The 24,054-nt window shown below is 41.0% G+C and overlaps 1 protein-coding gene across 1 annotated transcript in view; it reads right to left on the bottom strand.

Annotated features, from left to right (window-relative positions):
* Positions 1-310: 310 nt before the first annotated feature.
* Positions 311-24,054, bottom strand: part of slit1b (slit homolog 1b (Drosophila)) — an 80,665-nt gene continuing 56,921 nt past the window's right edge. The window contains exons 24-38 of the mRNA XM_078273884.1: positions 22,773-22,844; positions 22,491-22,562; positions 18,764-18,927; positions 16,970-17,094; positions 16,591-16,685; positions 14,387-14,526; positions 12,589-12,682; positions 12,201-12,338; positions 11,592-11,820; positions 11,313-11,443; positions 9,451-9,605; positions 8,860-9,071; positions 7,280-7,404; positions 6,386-6,594; positions 311-4,997 (exon numbers count right to left, since the gene is read on the bottom strand). Coding sequence (XP_078130010.1) covers positions 4,735-4,997; positions 6,386-6,594; positions 7,280-7,404; positions 8,860-9,071; positions 9,451-9,605; positions 11,313-11,443; positions 11,592-11,820; positions 12,201-12,338; positions 12,589-12,682; positions 14,387-14,526; positions 16,591-16,685; positions 16,970-17,094; positions 18,764-18,927; positions 22,491-22,562; positions 22,773-22,844 — 2,224 coding nt within the window. The 3' untranslated portion in view covers positions 311-4,734. The remainder of the gene's footprint in view (positions 4,998-6,385; positions 6,595-7,279; positions 7,405-8,859; positions 9,072-9,450; positions 9,606-11,312; positions 11,444-11,591; positions 11,821-12,200; positions 12,339-12,588; positions 12,683-14,386; positions 14,527-16,590; positions 16,686-16,969; positions 17,095-18,763; positions 18,928-22,490; positions 22,563-22,772; positions 22,845-24,054) is intronic.

The following is a 24,054-nucleotide window of genomic DNA, read 5'->3' as shown; positions in this document are numbered from 1 at the left end:
CATCCTTCCTCACTTTGTCCTCCATCTTTCTCTGCTCTCACCATCTCCTACTGCCATTTCAAAACAGGCCTCCAAGTCGTCCTCCATCTCTCCATCCCCGTCTCCTTTCCCACCCCCACTGTCTCTCTTTCTCTCTGCCAACCGTCCTCCCCTCTCTCTTCTCCGTCTCCGTGAGCTGCCGTCGCCCATCGACTTCAGCCCGGACGCTAGACAGCCGCGACACAACCAGGTCAAAGGTCAGAGCAACGACAACATGAAAACCAGAGCCAGTGTCAAGGTTGAAGAAAGAAAAAAAGAGAGAATAACAATGGAGGAGGAACAGCTCTTTATTTAAATAAATAGGAGAAAGAAAGAAGCACTAATTGTTGTCCGCTTTCAGGTGAGACAACATGAACCGAAACACTATCTGATTTTTTTCTTCTTTTTTTTTGTAAAAGGTTGGTTTGGAAACATTTTTTTGGCAACTGAAAACAAAGATTTCTCTACAGTCTACAGATGATACAGTGACGACATCCTCTTCAACATATAAAAATACTATGACAAAATCAAATGCATTATAAGCTTATAATATATATTACAATCTGTTAGGCTGTTACTGTGTAGATGTATTGCAGTTATAATAATAATAATATTAATAAAAGCTACATTAGTTTGAATCTGATTTATGCCACAACTCAACGGCTTTTTATGGAACATTTTAACTCAAAGGCTAAAAAAAGAACAAATAAAAACATGTTAAAACGTAATATAACGCACATTTATTTTAGTTTCACATATAAATAACATGTCATCATATATAAAAGCTTCATTCTCTGTGTGGCATTTCTACGATGCATTCACTGGCTCTTCTGACAAATCGGAAAGGAAGCGTTTAATCTGAGCAAACACACAGCATTGTCGCATAATGAAGCTAATTATCAGGGACAGCGTCTTACAGTGACAAACACACACACAACGCTGTACTTCTATACTTGTGAGGACCCTAATTCACATGTTTAACACCTAACCATCACAGCTACATGGCTAATCCCAAACCTTGTGGGGCTGTATTATTTGAAATATATTGTTTTAATACAATAGTTGTGTTTTTTATATTGATACCCGTGTTGATGCCTTACATTGAGAAATATAAAAATGAGAAATCTGTAATTAAAACGACATTATGAATCTGGCGAGTCATTCAATGCCAGCTCTTGCTATTTTACAGCCTTCAAAAACATGGTGCTTGACCCATTTTGGTTGGTACCATAACAGTATTTAGGTTTCAAAATATGCAATAACTCAAACTTACTCATGAGCTCAACTCTGAAAAATGTTAACCAGAGCTACAAAGATGAATCAATTAGTTGTCAGCTATTAAATTAATTGCCAGATACTTTTTTTTCTGGTTTGAGTCATTTTCAAGAAAGAAATTCAAAAGTCCCCTATTCCAGCTTCTTAAATGTAAATATGTTCTAGTCTCTTCTCTCCTCTGTGACAGTAAACTGAATATCTTTGAGTTGTGGACAAAACAAGACATTTGAGGACGTCATTTTGGGCTTTTGGGAAACACTGATCCACATTTTTCACCATTTTCTGACATTTTACAGACTACAAAACAACTAATCTATTAATCAACAAAAAAAAATCGACAGATCAATCGACTATGACAATAATTGTTAGTTGCAGCCCTGGTTGAAACCCTAAAACAGAGCTTTGAAGAAGTGAGAAACGGGCAAAATATTCTCATTCTCAAGGTCTAGAAGAAAACTGGTCCTCACAAGGATAGAAGTACAAAACACACACACACAGTCCCAGCCCCCCTTGCCAGTTTAAACTGGGAGAAAGGGCATCTGGTGAGCAGCGATGGGAACGTGTCATGACCCCTCTCTGCTGTCCCCTGTGAACCCTGTGACGTCCAGGCTGTGTTGTTGTTGGTGGGCTGAGCTTTTTTAATTGGGATTATGAGTTCAACTCAATGAACCCTGGGTTTATTAAGTAGATTTCTACTGTGAGAAAAGGGTTCATTGTGTATCGTAATAGAAAATTGACTGTAAAGCCACAACCTTCATCAAATTATTGCCTAAATTTATGAAAAGGTTTTTTTTATTTTTTCAACTTGGACCCTATTTTTTATGTTTTAGTGTCTAAGTGACTGATGGGAACAACTTTATTATTATTTTTTTTTATCGTTCCAGTATTAAGCAAGACAAATTGCAATGTAACGTCAATGGGCTATTGTGCACCTTCAATTTCCGTCCACTAAAAGTGCTGTTTTTGCCACTGACAGTCTCAGATTATTATTCAAAGTGTTATTATGTGTGTCATTATGGAAAAGATCCCTACAGAGATAGACCTTTTCGTTTAAGAGTAAAATTATTTTTCTTTGACATGAAACAGCCCTGGAATTGCTTTCGCCAAACGCACCGGACTCCATGTACATAAACAGTCATTTTATCAACGTTATACACACTTCATTCAAAGTCGACAGAAACAAAATAAAAACTTTTTAAAAGCCGTCTTGATTAGTCTTTTCACTGTTCCAACAATCACCACTCTGGTTTGGCTGATATTAACCCTGAATTAACTCATTTACATGTGGAAATATGTTGGCTCTATACACGCTAAAAGTAGTGTTTATTTAAATGGAGTCTGGTGAGTTTGGTGACGGCGATGTTGAAGCTGTTTCTGGTTAAACAGAAAGGATCTTACTCTTTAACAAAAAGGTCTATCTCTGTAGGGATCCTTTCCATAATGTCAGACACTTATATAATATTATATATTGTATATATAATATTAATATGAGCCTGTCAGTGGCAAAAACAGCACTTTTAGTGGAAAAAATAAATAAAGGAAAGTTAACATTTGTCCTATAGGATTACATTGCAGCCCGGTTCCTGGTTGCCAGGTTGAAAAATAACAAAATGACCCTTTAATTCAGAAAATATCATGCCAAATTAATGCTGTTGTTACATTGTGCGGGACATCAAATCCTTTGTAAGCAATAAGTAAGCTCAAGAATGCATAAGCTGTCCTGATTAACATGACGGATGTTGAAATCAGAGAAGGTCCCCACTAGTTACAGCCTGTATTCATATTTCTGCACTTTTGCACCACACTGCTATTATCTATAACTTCCAGTTGCTTTTCTGTGTGGATGTGTCGTAAGAGGAAGGTTTGGACAGAAGTTGAAGCTGGATGTTTGATAACACATAGATTTGTTTTTGTTAGTCTTACATATTTTCTTGACAGGTTCAGGGTTTCACCTTCCTGGTTATTGTAAGATCAGCACATAATGTCCTTTTGAATCTGTATACCTTCGACTGTCACTGCTGAACTGCTTCAAACACTTGGTGCTTAAACCCTCAACAAAACCCTTCAACTTAAACCCTCAACAAAAGTAGAAATATGGAGAACCTCCTTGAGAAACAACAGTCACATCTGCAGGAAACAATACTTTAAAGGTCCTATGACATGCTGCTTTTTGGATGCTTTTATATAGACCTTAGTGGTACCCTAATACTGTATCTGAAGACTCTTTTATATAGGCCTTAGTGGTACCCTAATACTGTATCTGAAGTCTCTTTTATATAGACCTTAGTGGTCCCCTAATACTGTATCTGAAGTCTCTTTTATATAGACCTTAGTGGTCCCCTAATGCTGTATCTGAAGACTCTTTTATATAGGCCTTAGTGGTACCCTAATACTGTATCTGAAGTCTCTTTTATATAGACCTTAGTGGTCCCCTAATACTGTATCTGAAGTCTCTTTCCCGAAATTCAGCCTTGGTGCAGAATTACAGCCACTAGAGCCAGTCCCACAATGAGCTTTCCTTAGGATGTGCCATTTCTGTGTCTGTAGCTTTAAATGCTATTGAGGAGGAGAGAGGGGGGGGGCAAGGTGGAGGGTGGGGGTGTGGCCTTGACTAGCTTGCGGCCACAGCAGTAGCTCTATTTCCTCATGGGCGGGCCAAATTCTCTGGGCAGCTGTGGGCGGCGGGCAAAGCAGAGAAACGGGAGGTAACCTTTCCTCTTATGACAACATAAAGGGAAGATTGCATTTTCTCAAAGTCAGAGCAGGATACCCAGGGCTCGGTTTACACCTATCACCATTTCTAGCCACTGGGGGACCATAGGCAGGCTGGGGGAACTTTTTCATGCCATGGGACCTTTAAAATGTTGTTTTATTTCACCAGCAGTTCCTTTCTTCATCAAACTGACTGCTATAGAAATACCTGCACATGACATCTGGTGAAATCTTTACAGGTCTCAGAAAAACTGAGTAATATTTAAACACGTCATTTTTGACTGAAAAACCTTTTATTCCATTAACTAGTGCCGGGTTAAATTAGTACCTTTATTTAATTCAATAAGCTCGGCGTTGCAGCTGTGAGGGAACAACGAGAAGCACTTAACATCAGAAACACGTCGAGAAGGCATACAGAGGCTGTTCGACACACAAGGATTAAAAATGAGCTGGAGTTAGGTAGTTAGCGCGCAGGTTCTCCTGCAGCAGGTGAGGAGGATGAAGATGACGATGAGGTTGACTTGTTGATTTCATGTTTTCAGACGGAAGAACTGTCTTATGTTACAAAACTGCGTCTGTGCGCGAAAAAACACACAAAACAAACACCAAAATGTCCGTTTATCAGTGATAGAATCCCTACAGTGTGTGTACCTCTTTAGTTTGGTGTGTGTGCGTGTGTGTGTGTGTGTGTGTGTGTGTGTGTATGTGCGCACCGTTACATTCACAGTACTACACACACTCTTTGCAGCCACATTCCACGGGCTTCTCCACGTCCTGCGTAAACGAGGTCCCGTCGTCGCATTCGAAGGCGAGCCTTCGGCGCCGGACCCTCAGGGGAGCGCAGCAGGAAGCGGCGGTGACGCCCGGCTCGGTTCCCGCCTGGCACCGACCGCGACATTCGACCCAGGAGAAAGGCTTGGACGTCTGGCAGAGGACGGTCCCGTGCTGCAGGCGGTGGAAATCTCTCACCGGCGCACCTCGACACGGGGACTCTGTGGACGGGGACACACAGCGAGGATGAAGTGAGTGAAATTCACAGCTCCCTGTTCAGATGCACCAATCAGGGCCAGGGGAGGTGTCTAACTGCATGTCAATCACTGCTCATTCACACGTATTCATTCTCCCTTGTGGGGGGAGGGGCTTAGGAGACTTTTGGGCTTTCGCAGAAAGGGGGGAGGGGCTGAGAAGTTGTTGATGTTCAGATTTTTGGGCTAAGCCCTGGATCTTCACAATCCTAGCTACAGCACCTTTAAAAAAATAATGTTGACAGTGCTTATTGAGAATGATAAAGACTAAGTGGGAAAACATAGCCTGGTTGACACCAAGGCAAGCTTCATTCGCAGCGCATTTCCAAAGGGGCGTCACCAACGGACGCCGCTCAAATGCCTCTGGGCGCAATTGGATAGTCCTTCAACCAATCAGACCAACGATCCGGGTGATGTAGCAGCGACAGCGGCGTCAACGGGTTGCTGCGCTTCGGTGGCCGTCATGTTGAATGTAAACAAAAAGCTGCTTGCCGTCGCTACGCTATCGTCATCGTGTAAAGCCCGCCTCAACGGTTGTGATTGGTGCCTCGTTTTGGAAACATTGGAAATGGGCTTGAGTGGGCTCTTGGCCAGACTGTCTTGCAGAGCAAATCTCAAATTTTCCGGAAGTCCTGCGTTTTCCCAGGCTAGGGAAAACATGTTTTTTTGACTGACTTTTAGAAGAACAAAGTATCTTAAAAGATCTATAGATGAATTTAAGTAGGGCTTAAAACACGTAGTTGGTTGGTCAGCAGAAAATGAAGCAGTTATAATATATACATTGTAAAGCGTTTTGGATAAAAGTGCGGCCATTTACCATTTATAATTTTGACAACTTCTTACTTGTTTTAGTATATCAAGTATCAGATTAGATTATTGTTAAAGATGGCAGAGACCTAGAAAATCGTTTAAGAGATTGTTTCAAACATGTTTGGTGTGAATGTGATGTAAAATACACATCTAATGCATGAATGTGAATATGTTTAGTGATCGTCTGGATGGAACTAATGCTGGGATCAGACTATATGATGGCCCGATAATGGTCTGATCTGACAAGTATTTAGTTTAGGGAATAAAAATGAGAGGTAAGTACAATACATGTTTTAATCTGTGTTGTGTGTATTAGTGGAAGACGGGCTTCTTTCTGATTTGCTTTGTGCCTCATGCAGTTTGTAAAAGACTGTAAGCTATGATTGGATGGGGTTTAACTTGTAGTGTAACGTGTTTAAAGCTCCATGATTACCTAAAATGACATAGTGACCATTTCGAAAAAAACTAACATTTATGTCTAATAGCTGTTAGTCCGCGTTTGAGATTTCGAGTTGTTCCCACCCTGAACCTTGGTCTTTCCTCACCTATATCACAGCTCTCTCCGGTGTATCCCTGCTCACAGACGCAGTGCTCCCCGTCATCCGTCTCCTGACACTGGCCATGCAAACACTGCAGACCCTGGCACAAACCCGCCGGCTCCTCCTGCAGGTTACACAACGCACCGCGGTATCCCTCCGCACAGTCGCAGCGGTACGTCCCTGCGTCCAACGCCACACACTCACCCTTCACACACCTGGATTAAGGGACGCAGTGAGGAGGAGGAAAAGAGCCTCAACATGAAGGACAAATCCACAGAAACCCAACGTTTAAGAGAACACATATTTGTCTTATTAACACTTTCAAATTAGATATTAGGCATTTTCCAAAATATTGGTATCGGCATTTATAATGGCCGATTAATGAATATTTCAAAAGATAAAATAAAAACGGACGAAACACCCTTCAACCATATTATGAGTGTTGGCGTTGCATAGTTTGTCCACCAGAGGTCGCTCTACAACGTCTCTGTTGGCAACACTCTTTGATTATTTATTTTTTTATTGTGTTTTTGTTCAAAGGACTTTAAGTTTCATATCTTAAGTTTGTATTTTTACACATTTTATTTATCAGAACGTTAATATATTTTGATGTTCCTCTGTTCTGTTGTGACAATAAAACAAGTTTATTTTTAAACTGTATTATCATTATTTTAGTGAGGACTCATAAATAACTAATGTTAGGGTAATCTGTTTATGTTTTGTAACTCGTTTCTGGATTTAAAAAAAAATATATATATATATTGGCCGATATATCGGATTTTAAATCACCAAATATTTGTATCGATAAGGGCCTTAAAAATCCTTCATTGGTCGGGCTCCATTTCAAATGAATGTAATGAGAAACAACGTTTGGAAAATGCCAGAACAAACTTCACTCACTTGCTGCCTTCACACGGGTTGACACTGGTTGCCGTGGTGACAACATCCGCTCCAGTGAGGCCTCCTGTTACTGGCTGGTCACAGTGTTGTCCCGTCCAACCTGGCTGGCAGTGACACTGGGGACCCTGTGAAAAAACAACATGTTTACCACTTTATCTACTTCATCCATCATCTGTGAAAAGAAAAAAAATCATAATAAATATTTGTACCTGAATAACTGTGTGCAGAAATGACATTAAAGTGCTCATATTATGCTCATTTTCAGGTTCATAATTGTATTTCGAGGTTGTACCAGAATAGGGTTACATGGTTTAATTTTCAAAAAACACCATATATTTGTAGTACTGCACATTGCTGCAGCTCCTCTTTTCACCCTGTGTGTTGAGCTCTCTGTTTTAGCTACAGAGTGAGACCTCTCACTTCTATTCCATCTTTGTTGGGAGTCGCACATGCGCAGTAGCTAGGTAAGGACTACTAGCCAGTCAGAAGCAGAGTATGAGGGCGTGCCCTGACAGTACCTAGGTAAGGACTACTAGCCAGTCAGAAGCAGAGTATGAGGGCGTGCCCTGACAGTACCTAGGTAAGGACTACTAGCCAGTCAGAAGCAGAGTATGAGGGCGTGCCCTGACAGTACCTAGGTAAGGACTACTAGCCAGTCAGAAGCAGAGTATGAGGCCGTGGCACGCTAGCAGCTAGGCGAGCATTATAACGTGTGTTCCAAAGTGACCACGTTTGTCTCTGAAGTAAAGGCTGGACTACAATAGAGCTGTTTGGAGCAGTTTGTGAACAGTGTTTTCTGTTGGAGATGGTAAGTCCCTTTGGGGGGGACTTTGGGCTTTTTCACTTTGTAAACCTATAACATGCACAAAAAATATATATATAACACAATAAAGGAAAGAGGAAAAGCCAAAAAGCAGAATATGAGCACTTTAAACATCAATAACATAATTAACCTGGTGTTGTTCGGTTTAACATATCAAGAGAATGGAGCACTCCTTGAAAAATGTAAATGCCATACTTGTTTGCTGCAACATGCCGTATGAAATAAAGTAACATTCAAGTGTTCTTCACCTCAGGGAAATGCCTGATACGTTATAAATCATGAAAGAGAGCTTGACTATTGAAAAATTCAAGTCAACATAAACAGGACATTAATAAAAGTGCATGTTGGTGTTGAGGGAAAGAACAAAATTCTATCACAGTGTTTTTTCTTCTAAAATCTCTTCTAATTTATGTACGATTAGTCTTTGGTTAAACTTTTCAAGATTCAAGATTTTTTATTTGCCATTTGTGCAGGTACATTCCAGGCACATAGGAATTGTACAGGCTCTTCGAGTAAAGGAAAAAATTAAAAAGAGTTAAGGGCAAAGAAAAGCACACCGACTAAAACAGAAAAAAAGATTATACAAGGTAAATAAATTAGATACTGTACAAAAGAGTGCAATGAATACTGTAACTAGAGGACACAACTATGGGGGATATTGCATTTGTCACAAACTCTTAAGTTGTTGCTGTGTGTGTGTGCATTGCTTCTCACTGGTCACATATGGGCTGTTGTATGTTGGCTGTCTGTCTCCTACCTGAGCAGCGTTGGGCTGGCAGATGCCGTGCAGACAGTAGAGTTTGCGGCAGGGCTGACAGCCCGGCACCACCCCAGGCTTCATGTGGCTGCGCGTGAAGTCCTGCAGCTCGTGGTTGATGTAGAGGTTCCTGATGCAGCCGTGGAAACTGGACGTGTTGAGAGTTTGAGAGGAGAGACCCAGAGAGGCGTCCATCACCGCCTCGGGCATACCTGGAGAGACGGACGGTTAGTGACTGGTATCAGCCAGCCATAAAAGCCCTTGTCTAACTAAAAGCCAGCTTGAATAGAAAAGTCTTCAACTGCTTTTTAAAAGAATCAACAAAATTTGAACTACGTAAAGAGAGGGGCAGTACATTCCACAGCCTGGGTGCCACTGGCTGGAATGATTGAACCCCGCTGGTTTTAAAATGAGTGCCGGGGAACTGCTAACAACATCTGACCTGATGACCACAGACTCCGGCTAGGAGTGTGACGCTGTTATCGGGGCAGATATATAAGAAGGAGCTTGTCCGTGCAAGGCTCTAAAAGTAAGGACCAGAATTTTAAAATGAACTGGTAACGTTAAGGTGCGTTTCCTCTCCGCTCTTACCTCCTACGTACAGAGGCGCGTCCCCCGTCGGCGGCTGGCTCCGGCCCTGACTGTCCAGAGTCGTCGGCTCTCCTCCGTCCACAGACAGGTTCACCATCCGATTAAAGGTCACCAGCTCGACCGTGTGAAATTGCCCGTCGTTCACCGTCTCAGTGCTGTGCGTAGTAGAACAAAGAATGACAAAGAGGGAGCGGATACGTATTATGACTGTGTGGTTGGTGAGAGCTGTGAAATGTAACCATACAGTCGAAAGTACGTACCGCCACGTAAACACAACTAGGGCTGCAACTAAGCATTATTTTCATTGTTGATTAATCTGTGGATTATTTTTCCAGTTATGATGGAGTCCTTAAATGTCTTGTTTTGTCCACAACTCACAACTATTCAGTGTAGTGTCGAAAAGGAGAGAAGAAACTAGAGAATTTGTACTTTTTTTTCTTAACAAATTACTGAAACCGATTAATCGGTAATCAAAATAGTTGGCGATTCATTTATTGGCGACAACTAATCGATTAATCGTTGCAGCTCTAAACACAACAATGACAAGGGTTTTTGTATGTTAACTTAAAACAACTTGTACTGCTGTGTCAGTCTTTCTACTGTTTTCACACCACTTCTCTGTTCTCTTCATCTTTTCTCTTCTCAGATGACTTGACATGTTCTCAATCTCCTCTTCTCTGCAGGTGCTTATCACACAAATAGCCTTAGACTCTGCGTGTGTGCATGCATGCATGTGTGTGTGTGTGTGTGTGTGTGTGTGTGTGTGTGTGTGTGTTAGGCTGCCGGCTGGCCGAGCCTTCTCCTCCTTCACAGTGAACCATCCAAACATTTAAGCACTTGCCACATGATCAAGTGGACACTCAGGTTCAAGTGTCCTCTGGCTGCGTCTGTGATTGAACCAGAATACCCACACTGCCCGTGCCGTCTGTCCACATTCCCAAACCCTGCAGGACTCTCTCCGAGCAACACTAACGCACTTAACACGCTCTGAGAGGCGTTGCTGGGCTACAGTGAGCTGAGAGGCGGCTGAGGGCCTGACTGGAGTCCAGTAGATCGCTCGGCTCAGCCAACACTCAGCTTTTAGAAATCCAATGATGAGAACACACTAATCAACCTACAGCTGCTGGCTGGAGTCACAGGGTTAAGTGTGATGTTAAACATGTTGAGCTGGTCAGGATCAGCAGATAAAACGCTGTATAACTCAGCTCTGACTACTCATCTCCTACTTAGTTTGAAACCGATTTTGTTACGAATGCGCCTTCTCGTCTGGTGTGTGTTAACTACCTGCCTGTATACAATAAAACAGAGGGGGGTCCCTGGGGGGGGTCTTCAGAGTTAGTGTAGGGGGGCTACTTAATAGCAAAGATAAATTGGCCTATTTGTGAAAAACAAAAAAAAAGATTTACACATTAAAGATCAGCTTACTATAGGTAAGGTAGCCATTGTGGTAGCTGTACACTAAACTAAACATTAAACTTAAGGAGTCACTGAGCCTTCCAAATGTATGTTTAACGTTAAAACATGATGTATGAATAATATACATTTATTTTCATCCATCCGGCCCATTTTTATATGCAACTCAATTGTGTACAATATCTGCAGTAGGGGGTCCCTGCTCGGTCTCTCTTTCAGCTTAGGGGTCCCTGGCCTAACAAAAGAAGACCCCTGCAGTAGAATATCTATGATTTTATTCTGAGCATTAACACGGCAGATTAATATGTCAATAACGCTAAAAAGATTGAAAGATTTTACATGGTAGTTTCGGTTGATTGTCCTAACTTTGTTTCTGGAAGTGTGTATGTGTGTGTGTGTGTGTGTGTGTGTGTGTGTGTGTGTGTGTGTGTGTGTGTGTGTGTATCTACCTGTAGATAGTGGTGGCAGGCTGGTTCCCAGGATCATATGTAACCCTGACATGACCCTGATGGAGCTCCACAGCGATTGGCTCGTTGTCTCCGTTATAGAGCAAGATACCGTTTTCCTCTGCTGTTGACACCTGAAACACACACACACACACACACACACACACACACACACACACATAAAGATACACATATTATGTGTGTGTGTGAGAGTCTGCTAGTGCTGATATTGAATGTCAGTCACGCTCAGTGTGACGTCTCTGGAAGGGTGTCCTCACTCACTTGCAGTGTGATGTTGGCTTGAGGCCAGTTCTTGACGTCTTGGAGCTGAACGTAAGAATCCCTGTTGACAAAGTTGACACTGACCAGCTTCTCACAGCTCGGACCTTCGAAGCCGGGCAGACACTGGCAGGCCGCAGTCCCCATCTTCTCCACACAGGGGGCGCCGTTCTGACACGGAGTCGGCCGGCAGAGTGACGCGGGAGGAAGGGTCACCTCACAAAACTCACCACTGGGGGGGAGAAAGAAGACGTCCGAGAGGATATCAGAAAGTACTTCACATGTTTCTTTATTGTTTAAAATCTGTACCACGCGTCACTCGGTCGATCTGATTGGGTCATTCTTTCATGTGGAAGGTAACATGAGGCTGTAACTACAAATTACTTTGTTTTATTTTTAGGTATTCTTATGGTTTTGTGTAACTTTAAATGATTTGCTCAGTAAATTGCATGTAAACACATGATTTGGGAAAAATGTGATTTGAAATCAAGTTTAATGTACACATGGCAACTATTTTGCAGTATTTCCAGAGTTCTTCAATTTCCCGGGGTGATGCTTCTACAGTGCCGCCTGTGTTACCGGTATTCCCAGTTTTCCTAGTGTTCCTGGTACCTGTATCCCTGTAAACAGACGCAGCTGTAGCCATCCAGATGGTCGACACACTGAGCTCCGTTCAGACAGCGATGGTCCACACATTCATTGTAATCTATACTGCAGTCTGGCCCCACCCAGCCTGGAATACACACGCACCTGCAGCGCACACACACACACACACACACACACACACAAAATACATGACACATGGTGTAGGATTTTGGGGCGTCAACACAGACCTCAGCAAAATTCACATATGGGTTTGTCTGTGCACGTATATATATTTAATCTCATCAGGGATCCAAAACTTTGCTGAGTCTGGCAGTGAAAAAGTGTGTGTGTGTGTGTGTGTGTGTGTGTGTGTGTGTGTGTGTGTGTGTGTGTGTGTGTGTGTGTGTGTGGTCACCTGGGGCCAGTAGGAGTGCTGATGCAGGTGGACTGATGCTGACAAGGGTTTCTACCTGGAGAACACGCATACTCCTCTTCCTCACAAAAAAGACCTGAGAACAAGAGGAGAGAAAGAGAGGATTCATGTAAAAGTTTGTACTAGACCAAATAATTTGTCCTCTAAACAGAATGGATTAGAGCCGCACAACATACGGTTTTATTTTATCGCCGTCGCAATATCAACTTGTGCAATAAACACATTGAGAAAGGCTGCAACATATCGTGATAGACAGAGACTGTTTGTGTTAGTTGAAAGAAAACATCAGAAGAAAACTTCACTTTAAAATGTTAACTGTCATTCTTCTTTTAGTGCTGCCTTTTATATTCAAGTCAATGTTCAATAAAAGAATGTTGGAAATGATTTCCTTTCATTTGTTTGAAATTCAACAAGCAATTTGTTGCATTGTAGCTATATTTATATATATATATATATATACTGAAAACATCAGAAATGCAGAACTGAGTACACTTCAATATCTGTTTATTTATGGCAAGTAATATTCAACGTTATTGCATATCGCATATTTTCCTCATTTCGTGCAGCCGTAGAATGGATCAACTCTGTTTTTTTCTAATTATATATTTATTAGGGCTGTCAAACGATTCATCTTTTTTAATCGTGATTAATAGCTGAATTTCTATAGTTAATGATTAAGAATAAGAATGATTAAAATTCTATTTTTTGCATTTCAGAACAGTTTTTAAGTACATATTAACAATCGAAAGCAATTCTTACCAGTGGATCTTGATTGGGAATCAAATGAATGCGAAGAAAGTGACTTTATGAACTTGATTTTAAGATTTGTAATTATTTATTTATTGTAAACAAAAGAAAAATGTGTGAATCTGTCATTATTGCACAATTCCTCCAAGTACCTAACTAAAAAACTAAAAATCCCTATCCTTACCAGAGTCAATCTAGTGTTTAGTAACTCCTAAATAATGTTGATTCCTCACTGACGTCCAGTGATCACCGGTTAATGAGACAGCGTTTGCAGCACCTTGCAGCAGTTCCAGTGTGGCTGCTTTCTCCGTGTCGTACAGGCTGTGTGTGGGGCTGCTGTCCCCCTCGACGGCAACGAGACAGGTCAGAACATGCCAACCGTAGTACGTCTTTAAGACCCGAGTCCTCTACGATGCTGACAGGTCTGCAGTTAGTTGCCACCCGTTTCGCAAGAGCTGTAGTCATTTTATGGGATTTGGTTTCATCCACAGGTCGGCAAGTAGCACTGTCCAATATAGTGCTTTGCCTGAGTGGGTAGCATGCTAGCGGGTAGCATCACGTTAACTGTACTACTATGCTTAGCTCCGTAGGTGGTAGCTCAAGCTTGACGTGCTTCAGTGATATTTTAATTCGGCTTTACACAACGTGCATATGGCTTTCGACTTGTCTACTAGCCGTCCTGGAGTTTTGGAAAATAAAAAGCTCCATTCAGGATGTCATTGCTGCTGTCTTTCTCCATCATGCCTGAAGCCTGCAGCAGCAGGATGTGATACGAGGAAGTGGCAGCTTGATGATAAGTAACGGTGCTGCAAAGGGTCAAAATAGTAGCCTGTTAGGCACGACGCAAAGCCCAGTGAAGTGTAAAATAAATTAATAAATGTCGGCATGCGATTAAAAAAAATTAATCACATTGCGTCGGCCCTTAATCGCATCGCGATTAACGCGTTAACGCTGACAGCCCTAATATTTATCGTTTCTTATGAATATAGCTAAGTGGAAGTGAGACAATCCCAGGCAGAAGTCAGTGTCACACCTGTGTAGTTTGGAGGACACAAGCAGGTGTAGTTGCCTACTCCGTCCACACAGGTGGCTTCATTCTCACACCCGTTGTCCTGACAGTCGTCCACGTTCACCTCGCAGAAAGTACCATGGAAACCAAATGCACATGCACAGCTGAACAAAAACAAAGAAAGAAAGAAACTGTTATATTCACGGCTAAAAGGCACATGAAATACTAACTCACTAAACTTAGGGGATAAACATGTACAAATGTTATTCATTGCACTACAAAATGCAAATTCGTTAGCTGTTAACCAACTCTTTAGCACTTCACGCTGTCAAACGCAGCACAGACCTAGGTGTTGTGTCTGACAGCAGTCTAACCAGAGAGGCTTGAGATGTCGTCACGTTTCTACCAACTCACAAAAGGCAAAATCCAAAAATATTTTAATTAAAATGTGTTAGAAAGCTGGAGACAGTGAAAACTCATGAATTTATCACTTCTCTCCCGGACTATTTGAACTCACCTTGCCTATTTTTATTCTCAGTGTAGCAGAACGTCCCTGACATGCCTCACAATCAGGTCCAAAATTTACTTTTTTTCCCCCACCAGCCAAATGGCTAGTGAATGTTAAAACCTTACCAGCCACCAGCCATCACTAACCATTGTTTTTTTGGGCTGGTGAGTGACACAAATCTACCAGCCGCTTGCATATTTCACCAGCATTTGGCTAGTGAAATGCTCACAGTGGTTCAGAATGGAGCAGAAATACTCATATACTCACTCCCCCCTCTGCAGTCTTATTAACAAGGCCCCACACCCCCACTGACATTGACTCGTACCCTCCCCCCCTCCAATCCCTAGTCAGTACACTTTGCATTAACCTTCATTCTGGACTATACACCTGCCCATTGCACATTCTGCACTAAACCATTCATCCTCTTTTTTCATTTTGTACATATTTGTTTCTGTATTTATTGTTTATTTTTAATGTTTAATATGTTTGTTTATGTACGCACCAACCACCAAAGGCAAATTCCTTGTAAGTGTTACTTTTTTTTTTTTTGTATCCTTTTGTGATTCTGATTCTGATATGTAGTTAGATTCATACATATACATATAATAGCATACCAACATTAATCGACATATTTTAAATCGACGGGTTCGCATGATAGCTTATGAAATGGGACCTTGTGTTCAACGCTGTAAAGCGACGGCCGTTGTAGCTGTGAAGCTGTAAAGGTGAAATAAAAAAAATAGTCTCCAACTAAAATAGCTGGCATTCTGTATGTTAACATGCTATGTTAGCTTTTATCTAATTTTCCAACTGAAGGGGTTATACTTCCACTCACTGTTTTAATACCTGTTTACATCTCTGTACATATTTATTTATTACTGACTCCGGTTCTATCCACGTATATACATTTACTACATTCTTGTTTATATTGCAGGTTTTTTTCTGTTTGCGATTACTGTACACATATCTACCACAAATATATATTATTTTATTTTAATATATGTCATATTTTAGCCCTTTATTTCAAATTCTGCACTATTTTTGTTTTATTTTTAATTCTTAATTTACATATTAAATGAGCATTGCTGGAGGGAGCATGTGAGCTAAGAAATGCATTGCCAACGACTGCTGCTCTGTAATTGTGCGTATGACAATATCTTGAAATGTCATTTCTACAGCTGGGGTCTGGGTGTCCTCCCCCAGGGAGCACAGACTTCCATTTCCTGCATTCTGATACACTTCTATGCACCAATTTATGGTGGGAATACCTTTATTTAGCCTATGAGAAGGAAAACATAGATGACATTCAAATTATATCAAATATATATAATATAATATAAAGCAGTAAGGGGGCTTTCACATCAGGGACCTAAGTTTCTCTGCATGTTCTGCAGTGTTAGTTTAGTTTGCTGTCACATTACCCGATCCCATATTTGTGAATAGAAATATCTGAAGTGAAAGTTCTGTCACAAAACTATGTTGTTGCGTATCATAGCACATTTTTAGGTGGGTATACGGAAATCCTGGAGATTTCTTAGTGGGTATACTGCGTATACCTGCGTATCACGTAGACTACACCACTGGATATCCATGCAATGTCCTACATTTGTTTCCTTTTGTGGTTTGGTTTAAGGATTCTCAGATTTCGTGCAGGCGGGTTTTGTAGGTGTTTCTCTACTTTCGTTCCATCCCCATCTACAAACGTTTTTAGACTTGTTACCTGAAGCCTCCCGTCTGTTCGTCGCTGATACAGATTCCAACGTTGGCGCAGGGATTACTGACACAAGCATCGAGTGGAGTCTCACAGTGTTTACCCTGAAATAACACACACGCACAAACATTCATTACAGAGCATGTAAGTACAACATCAGATCAGGTCAAGGGAGTCATTTGATGGGATTATCAAAATAATCACTGACAACCCGCAAACACATTAAATATTGGATCGGTGGTTTTAAATGTTTAGCGCTGGGTTTGTAAATGGATTGCTGTGTGTCGACGGGGGGACTTTTTTAATTAGTTATGAAGGTGCTTCATGAAACAGGCAAACTTGCTATATAGATCACGTGAGCCTCACACACACACACACAGTGTCATACCGTGAAGCCAGACTTGCAGGTACAGGTGTACAGTTCTGTGTGGTGGACTTGACAGACACCCTGGTTCTGGCAGGGAGACGTGACACATGGGCTGCATTTGGCCTGAACAGACGCCTCTACTGGACCTGACAACACACACACACACACACACACACACACACACACACACACACACACACACACACACACACACACACACACAGAGGTTTAATCGTTATGAAGATCATTATCAAGACATTATTTTGATCACTGTCAACAAGCCAGATCACAAAGGCCTCGAAATGCCTTTTCACCTTGTCCGTCACAAAATACTAAACTGGAGAAAGAAGCTGTTCTTTCAGAGCAAACGTTCGCAGAGTTTCTGGGGTCGGCAGAAGAAGTAATGGGCTCAGCATACTGTATGGAAGGCAACAGACAGAGCTCCAAACACAGTTGTGTTTTCAGAATGAAAAAGATAACAATATTTTAGCTTGAAAACATAAAGATATAACAATGATTTCTGTTTTCACAATATTTCACTCTTTTTTTCTTTATGTTGCACTGCAGTAAAAGTTCTTTTTTTGTTATATTTTTTTTTCTTTCTGTTTGGGCTTAAAGATGTGAATGTGGCTGCACCTAGATCGTTCACTACACATGACAGGACAAAGGGAGATCCCGAGGAAAAGGTTAGGCACTATGGAGATTGACTGTTACGCAATATATGGAAATAAAAAAAAAAAATTAAAAAAAATGGAGAAATGTCCTGTAATCCTGTGGCACTTGGAGAGTACAGACCTCAGCAAAGCCCTTCCGACTTTAGTTTTAAGTCTTGATGTGGAAACAACAGGGAAGCTACAAAGAAAACATGTCATATGTTATTGCTCAGAGTGTTTAAACATGTTGATAGCTGTTTCCATTATTTGCCTGGCACCGAAAAGCAAATATTCACGAAATATGATCGGGAACTCTTTTTTTCCGGCCCTTGCATGAATGCAGCACAAACACCCTATCTCACAATGTTAATGAAAGTGAAAAATACTTTGTGTATCCGCTCTGTGATTCGGATCCACTCCAAAATGTAATGGGTGCTTCCTTGGCCCGTGCTACACCCTTAAACATAGTTTCATGAAAATCGGGCCAGTAGGTCCTGCCAAAAAACAAACTAACTAACCCAAAACATAACGTACTTGGCGGCGATAATAAGTAATCTTTGAAGCGAAAAAGGCTGCTCTGGATAGCAAATCTAAATGACCAAATCTAACTGAAAGCAACCTAACAAATAATATTTTTAAAAACAAACTACATCAACCAGCCAAATCCAGTTATTTTACCTTTACTTGTATTGGACTCATTTCAGTGACGCCATAGTCAATTGCATCCATATGAATGAAAACATCACGTTGGCGTCGCCCCTCTCTCTTGCCTTGCATACATTACCAGCATTGTGCATACTGCATGCTCTTTATGATTGCACTCTTAAAAGAGAGGCCAGTGGATGTTAAACAGAATACAGGAAAATTAGAATTCAACTCACACGGCAGAAAATGTGTCTTCAGTCTTTTCTTGTAGAGTTAAAGATAGTGTGCAGCATCTTGAGCTGTGACAGGTGTGTAGGAGTGAAAGCAGACGACTTCTAATGAAGGCCACACAGACTAAAACATTTTTTTCATTAACTATGGGGAAGCGACAGTATGTGGGTGTTTGCTCTCTTAGATCAGTTTACTGATTAAATGACAGAATCACACGGGAACAAAATAGCCATACATTTGTGAGTGCGTGTCTTTTTAAGTCAGGGACGGCTTCCTGCCAGCTTACCCAGACACTGGAACTTGTCGGCGGGAGTGGTGAGCAGCAGCTTGCCCTCCATACCACGGGGACCGGCACAGCGGGCGATACCGGGCTCCTTATAGCCACTCTTCACCCAGTCTGACAGCCAGAGCAGACGGCAGTCACAGTACAGGGGGTTGGCTCCAATCGCTCTGACAAAAAAAATAAATAAATAAATAAATAAATAAACAGACAAAGACAAGTCAGCTCACTGACAGAGGGGAGGGTTTATGGTGTAGAAAGAAAGGGAGAGATGGAAAGAGGTTGGGAAGAAGAAAGCAGAGGGAAAGGAAGATAGTAAAATGAGGGAAGAAAAGAAAGGAAAGGGGAAAGAATGATAAGAAGTAAGGGGTGGAGAGGGAAAATGGGGGAAGAAGGGAAAGGATAAAAAGTAAAAGAAAAGAAGAGAAAGGTGGGAGGTTTAAAAAAGTAGACATGGTGTGGGAAGAACGATGAGGAGTGGGAAAGAGAAAATAATGGGAAAGATGGGGGGGCGAAATAATAGACGGAATTAGAAATGTAAAGAGGATGGGAAAAAGGGGAAGGAAAGAAAATGAAAGAAAAAGGAGGACAGAAGGAAGGTGATGGAAAGAAAGAAAGAAAGACAATCAAAGAAAACAGAAAGAACGGAAGAGGCAGACAACAGTGAAGAAACAACATAGGAAAAAATAAAGACAGGCAGACAGAAAAAGAAAGAGACAGACAAAAGGACAAAAAAATAGAGACAGGAGGAAAAAAACATGGTAGGAAAAAGTAAAGAAAAAAGACAGACGGAAAGAAAGAATGAAAGAGAAATTAATGTATCCACATTTTTGCACAATTTTTTTTAAGCCACATGGTGGAGCACTTAGTCCTCTGCTCAGGCACGCACGCACGCACACACACGCACACACAGAGAACAAGGTCATAGGAGAGGGTATTCAATTCTTCACAGTCGATTAAACACCACAAAGAACAAGATATGAGGAGGAAAACACTTCCTTTCTTTCACTGACCCACACAGAATATCACATGACCACACGTGGATCACTTCGGGTCAGACTGGACTGCTGTAAATGAAATGAAATCGTGCCTTATCAACAAAGGCATGGTTTAAAGGGAAATGAGGGCTTATTGTCCTAGTATTCATCATTTCTATTGGTTCTGATAACATTTTATGAGCAAAATGAGTGTTGCTGAGATCTGGGGGCACGGAGATTAAAACTAGAACAGTCATGATGGCAGCGGTTGTTTCGCTAAACATATTTGGAGGAGAACATTGAGGTCAAAGTCAAAATGACTATTAACTTTCTTCATTGTCCATCATAAACATCCATTAGATTTTGTGTACTGACTTCCGAGTTAAATCTCGACCTATTCTGCTGTACTTATCGGAGCTTGCACACAAGCTACGATAGTTTGTTCTGTTTTCAATCATTATTATATTATTATATCAAACATTTCAGGTGAAGATACTTTCAGTAACACCTCAAAATAAGTGTTTTACTTTAGATAATCGGAGTGTTTGTTGAAAAACGTGTAGTCTGACAGTTTTTACCAATTCATTTGGCGAAAATATTATCAGAAAGTTCACTGTGGGAATTTCCCCAGTCTGGAACTCATTTTTCAGACTATTTCGACATCACATGAATGCAGCACAAACGCTCAATCTCACAATGTTAAGGAATGTGAAAAATAATTTCTGTATCCTCCCTGTAATTCTGATCGGAAAATCTAATCATCAAAGAGGGAAAATCTGGGGAAATATGTATGTAAGATTTATATTTTGCATATGGAAAAACATTTGGGTTTTACCAAATACAAACGAAATGTTGTATTTCCATGGCGATACACCATCAGACGTCACCTGGACGAATGAAAAGACAGGGACCTCTAAGCAAAAATAAAAAGACAATCTTAACGCTAGATTTAGTCACAAAAGATCACCTTACAGTCCTATTTCATTATTCTTACTGGCAGGATTTTAATTCAGAATTGATTTTACACATCTGACGACAAAAATAAAAATACTCCCTCCCTCTTGACATCCTTTTCCCTCCTCCTCCTGCCCTCCATCACCTCTTCTTCTCCTCCCTTCCTTATTCCTTTTCATCTTCAACCTCCCCTCCATCATCACCATGAAGAAGGAGAGGGTATTCAATTCTTCACAGTCGATTAAACACCACAAAGAACAAGATATGAGGAGGAAAACACTTCCTTTCTTTCACTGACCCACACAGAATATCACATGACCACACGTGGATCACTTCGGGTCAGACTGGACTGCTGTAAATGAAATGAAATCGTGCCTTATCAACAAAGGCATGGTTTAAAGGGAAATGAGGGCTTATTGTCCTAGTATTCATCATTTCTATTGGTTCTGATAACATTTTATGAGCAAAATGAGTGTTGCTGAGATCTGGGGGGCACGGAGATTAAAACTAGAACAGTCATGATGGCAGCGGTTGTTTCGCTAAACATATTTGGAGGAGAACATTGAGGTCAAAGTCAAAATGACTATTAACTTTCTTCATTGTTCATCATAAAGTCCGAAAGTTAAATCTTGACCTATTCTGTTGTACTTATCGGAGCTTGCACACAAGCTACGATAGTTTGTTCTGTTTTCAATCATTATTATATTATTATATCAAACATTTCAGGTGAAGATACTTTCAGTAACACCTCAAAATAAGTGTTTTACTTTAGATAATCGGAGTGTTTGTTGAAAAACGTGTAGTCTGACAGTTTTTACCAATTCATTTGGCGAAAATATTATCAGAAAGTTCACTGTGTGAATTTCCCCAGTCTGGAACTCATTTTTTCAGACTATTTCGACATCACATGAATGCAGCACAAACGCTCAATCTCACAATGTTAAGGAATGTGAAAAATAATTTCTGTATCCTCCCTGTAATTCTGATCGGAAAATCTAATCATCAAAGAGGGAAAATCTGGGGAAATATGTATGTAAGATTTATATTTTGCATATGGAAAAACATTTGGGTTTTACCAAATACAAACGAAATGTTGTATTTCCATGGCGATACACCATCAGACGTCACCTGGACGAATGAAAAGACAGGGACCTCTAAGCAAAAATAAAAAGACAATCTTAACGCTAGATTTAGTCACAAAAGATCACCTTACAGTCCTATTTCATTATTCTTACTGGCAGGATTTTAATTCAGAATTGATTTTACACATCTGACGACAAAAATAAAAATACTCCCTCCCTCTTGACATCCTTTTCCCTCCTCCTCCTGCCCTCCATCACCTCTTCTTCTCCTCCCTTCCTTATTCCTTTTCATCTTCAACCTCCCCTCCATCATCACCATGAAGATGGTTATATTGTATACACACACACACACGCACACGCACACACACACACACATGCACACACGCACACACACACACCTCAGATCAATAGAACCATGGGAAACTAAGGATCTCTCCAGATAATTCAATCCACCAAGCAGCCACTTCAAACCACTCACTCTCTGAGAACTGGACTCTATCTAACTTGAACCATAAAGGCAGAGGGCACACACACACACACACACACACACACACACACACACACACACACACACACACACACACACACACACACACACACACACACACACAGACCTCATTCTGTCAGAGAGGACAGACCCTGCTGTCGATTACACTCAGCTGCTGCTGTCATTTCACATTTGCATGTGTGTGTGAACTACATGTATATTTCAGTGCTTACAGGTGAGACAGGGAGGTCACATCGCTGAAGATGCCCTGCTGCAGCTCGGAGATGTCGTTGCCATGGAGAGAGCTGAAAGACGGACACAGCTGAGGGTCAAAAACGGTCATACTGAAAACTCACAGAGCACAATCCCTCTGACAGGCAGCGAGTCCCATCAAGCTCAACAACAGAGGAAAAACAGATAATGGCTTGTTGTTATAAAGCAAGGGGACAACAGTGATACGATTTGGAGTGTGTGTGTGTGCGTGTGTGCGTGCGTGTGTGTGTGTGTGAGCTCACAGCAGTCTCAGAGAGCGCAGGCCACCCAGTGCCAGAGGAGGGATACAGCGCAGAGAGTTGTAACTGAGGATCCTGCAGGAGGACAAACAACACAATGGCAGCTTTAACTCTAAGATACAATTAGTATTCACACACTTCACTGGCCTTCTCCTTACATTTGTTACAGCTTATGCTCATCTAGCAGCATTTCTTTAGTCGATTAGTCATTTTCTATTCTTTTTCATGCTGACTTATTTCCATTAAACGTATGAGCACATATCTGGTAAACACAAGTTAAAGTGGTGCTGTTGCATGATTCTTTGTGGAGAAAAAGTTGTAATCAACTAATCGAGGAGTCGATAAAATCATGAGTGTTAGTTGAATTTCTTCAGTCGAGGACAGCCCTACTATTTATAACGGCTCTATCAGCGACACTCATTCACAGACATATTGATGCTACACCATCACAGCTCAACTCTGCAGGCTGTAGTGCGTTTACGATTGTCGCTCAGTGCTACGTCACGTTCCGTTGCTCTGATTGGTTGTAGATTTATCTTTTTGATTAAATTGCGTGCAGATGTATTGTGGTCTATGGCCGTTGTTAATGCACCATGGAAATCCAAAATGAACTGAGGTTCCAGACTAACTTGCATTTGTGATTTGGTCTGGCGATGTCAGGCTAGGGGATCCCAGGTCTGCAAGCTAACTGGCAAAGCAAAGGAGTAAGAGGCATCACTTCCTTTGATGCCACAAAAGTATAAAAGAGGACAGGTTGACTGGGATCAGGATGAGACAACAGATGACAGTACTGTGACTTTGGTGGTTGTCAGTTTTTGAAGTAACAACAATCTTGATTTGAAAAAGATAAATTACAGTCCCTAGTCGTACCGCACTGCAGCTATATATATATATATACGACCACAGTTTTCTACTTTATATGTATTCTATTTTTTGTTTTATGTCTTGGATGTTGTTTTTTACATTTTGTAGAAGCAATGTTGGAGGGAGCCTAAAAACAAGAATTTCATTGCCAATAACTGCTTCCCTGTAATTGCTGTGCATATGACAAATAGAGACTTGAACTATTAATCTATGCCTGCTCAGTTGTGATTTATATCTTGAATTACAACAATAAAGTGTGAATCTTAACATACTTCACCTATTTCCAAGGTTTGTGGAGAAAAGTAATAGTCTAAAGAATAATGATGTAATCATTTTAACATGAATTAAGAGGTTATTGTACAGTAAGTTGAAGATGGAAAGTTATGAACTAAATTGTCAGTCCTCTCATGACTGAATGCTA

The sequence above is a fragment of the Sander vitreus genome, chromosome 2, assembly GCF_031162955.1.
Source record: "Sander vitreus isolate 19-12246 chromosome 2, sanVit1, whole genome shotgun sequence".
Lineage (NCBI taxonomy): Eukaryota > Metazoa > Chordata > Actinopteri > Perciformes > Percidae > Sander > Sander vitreus.
This window is presented reverse-complemented; position numbering and strand designations above follow the sequence as displayed.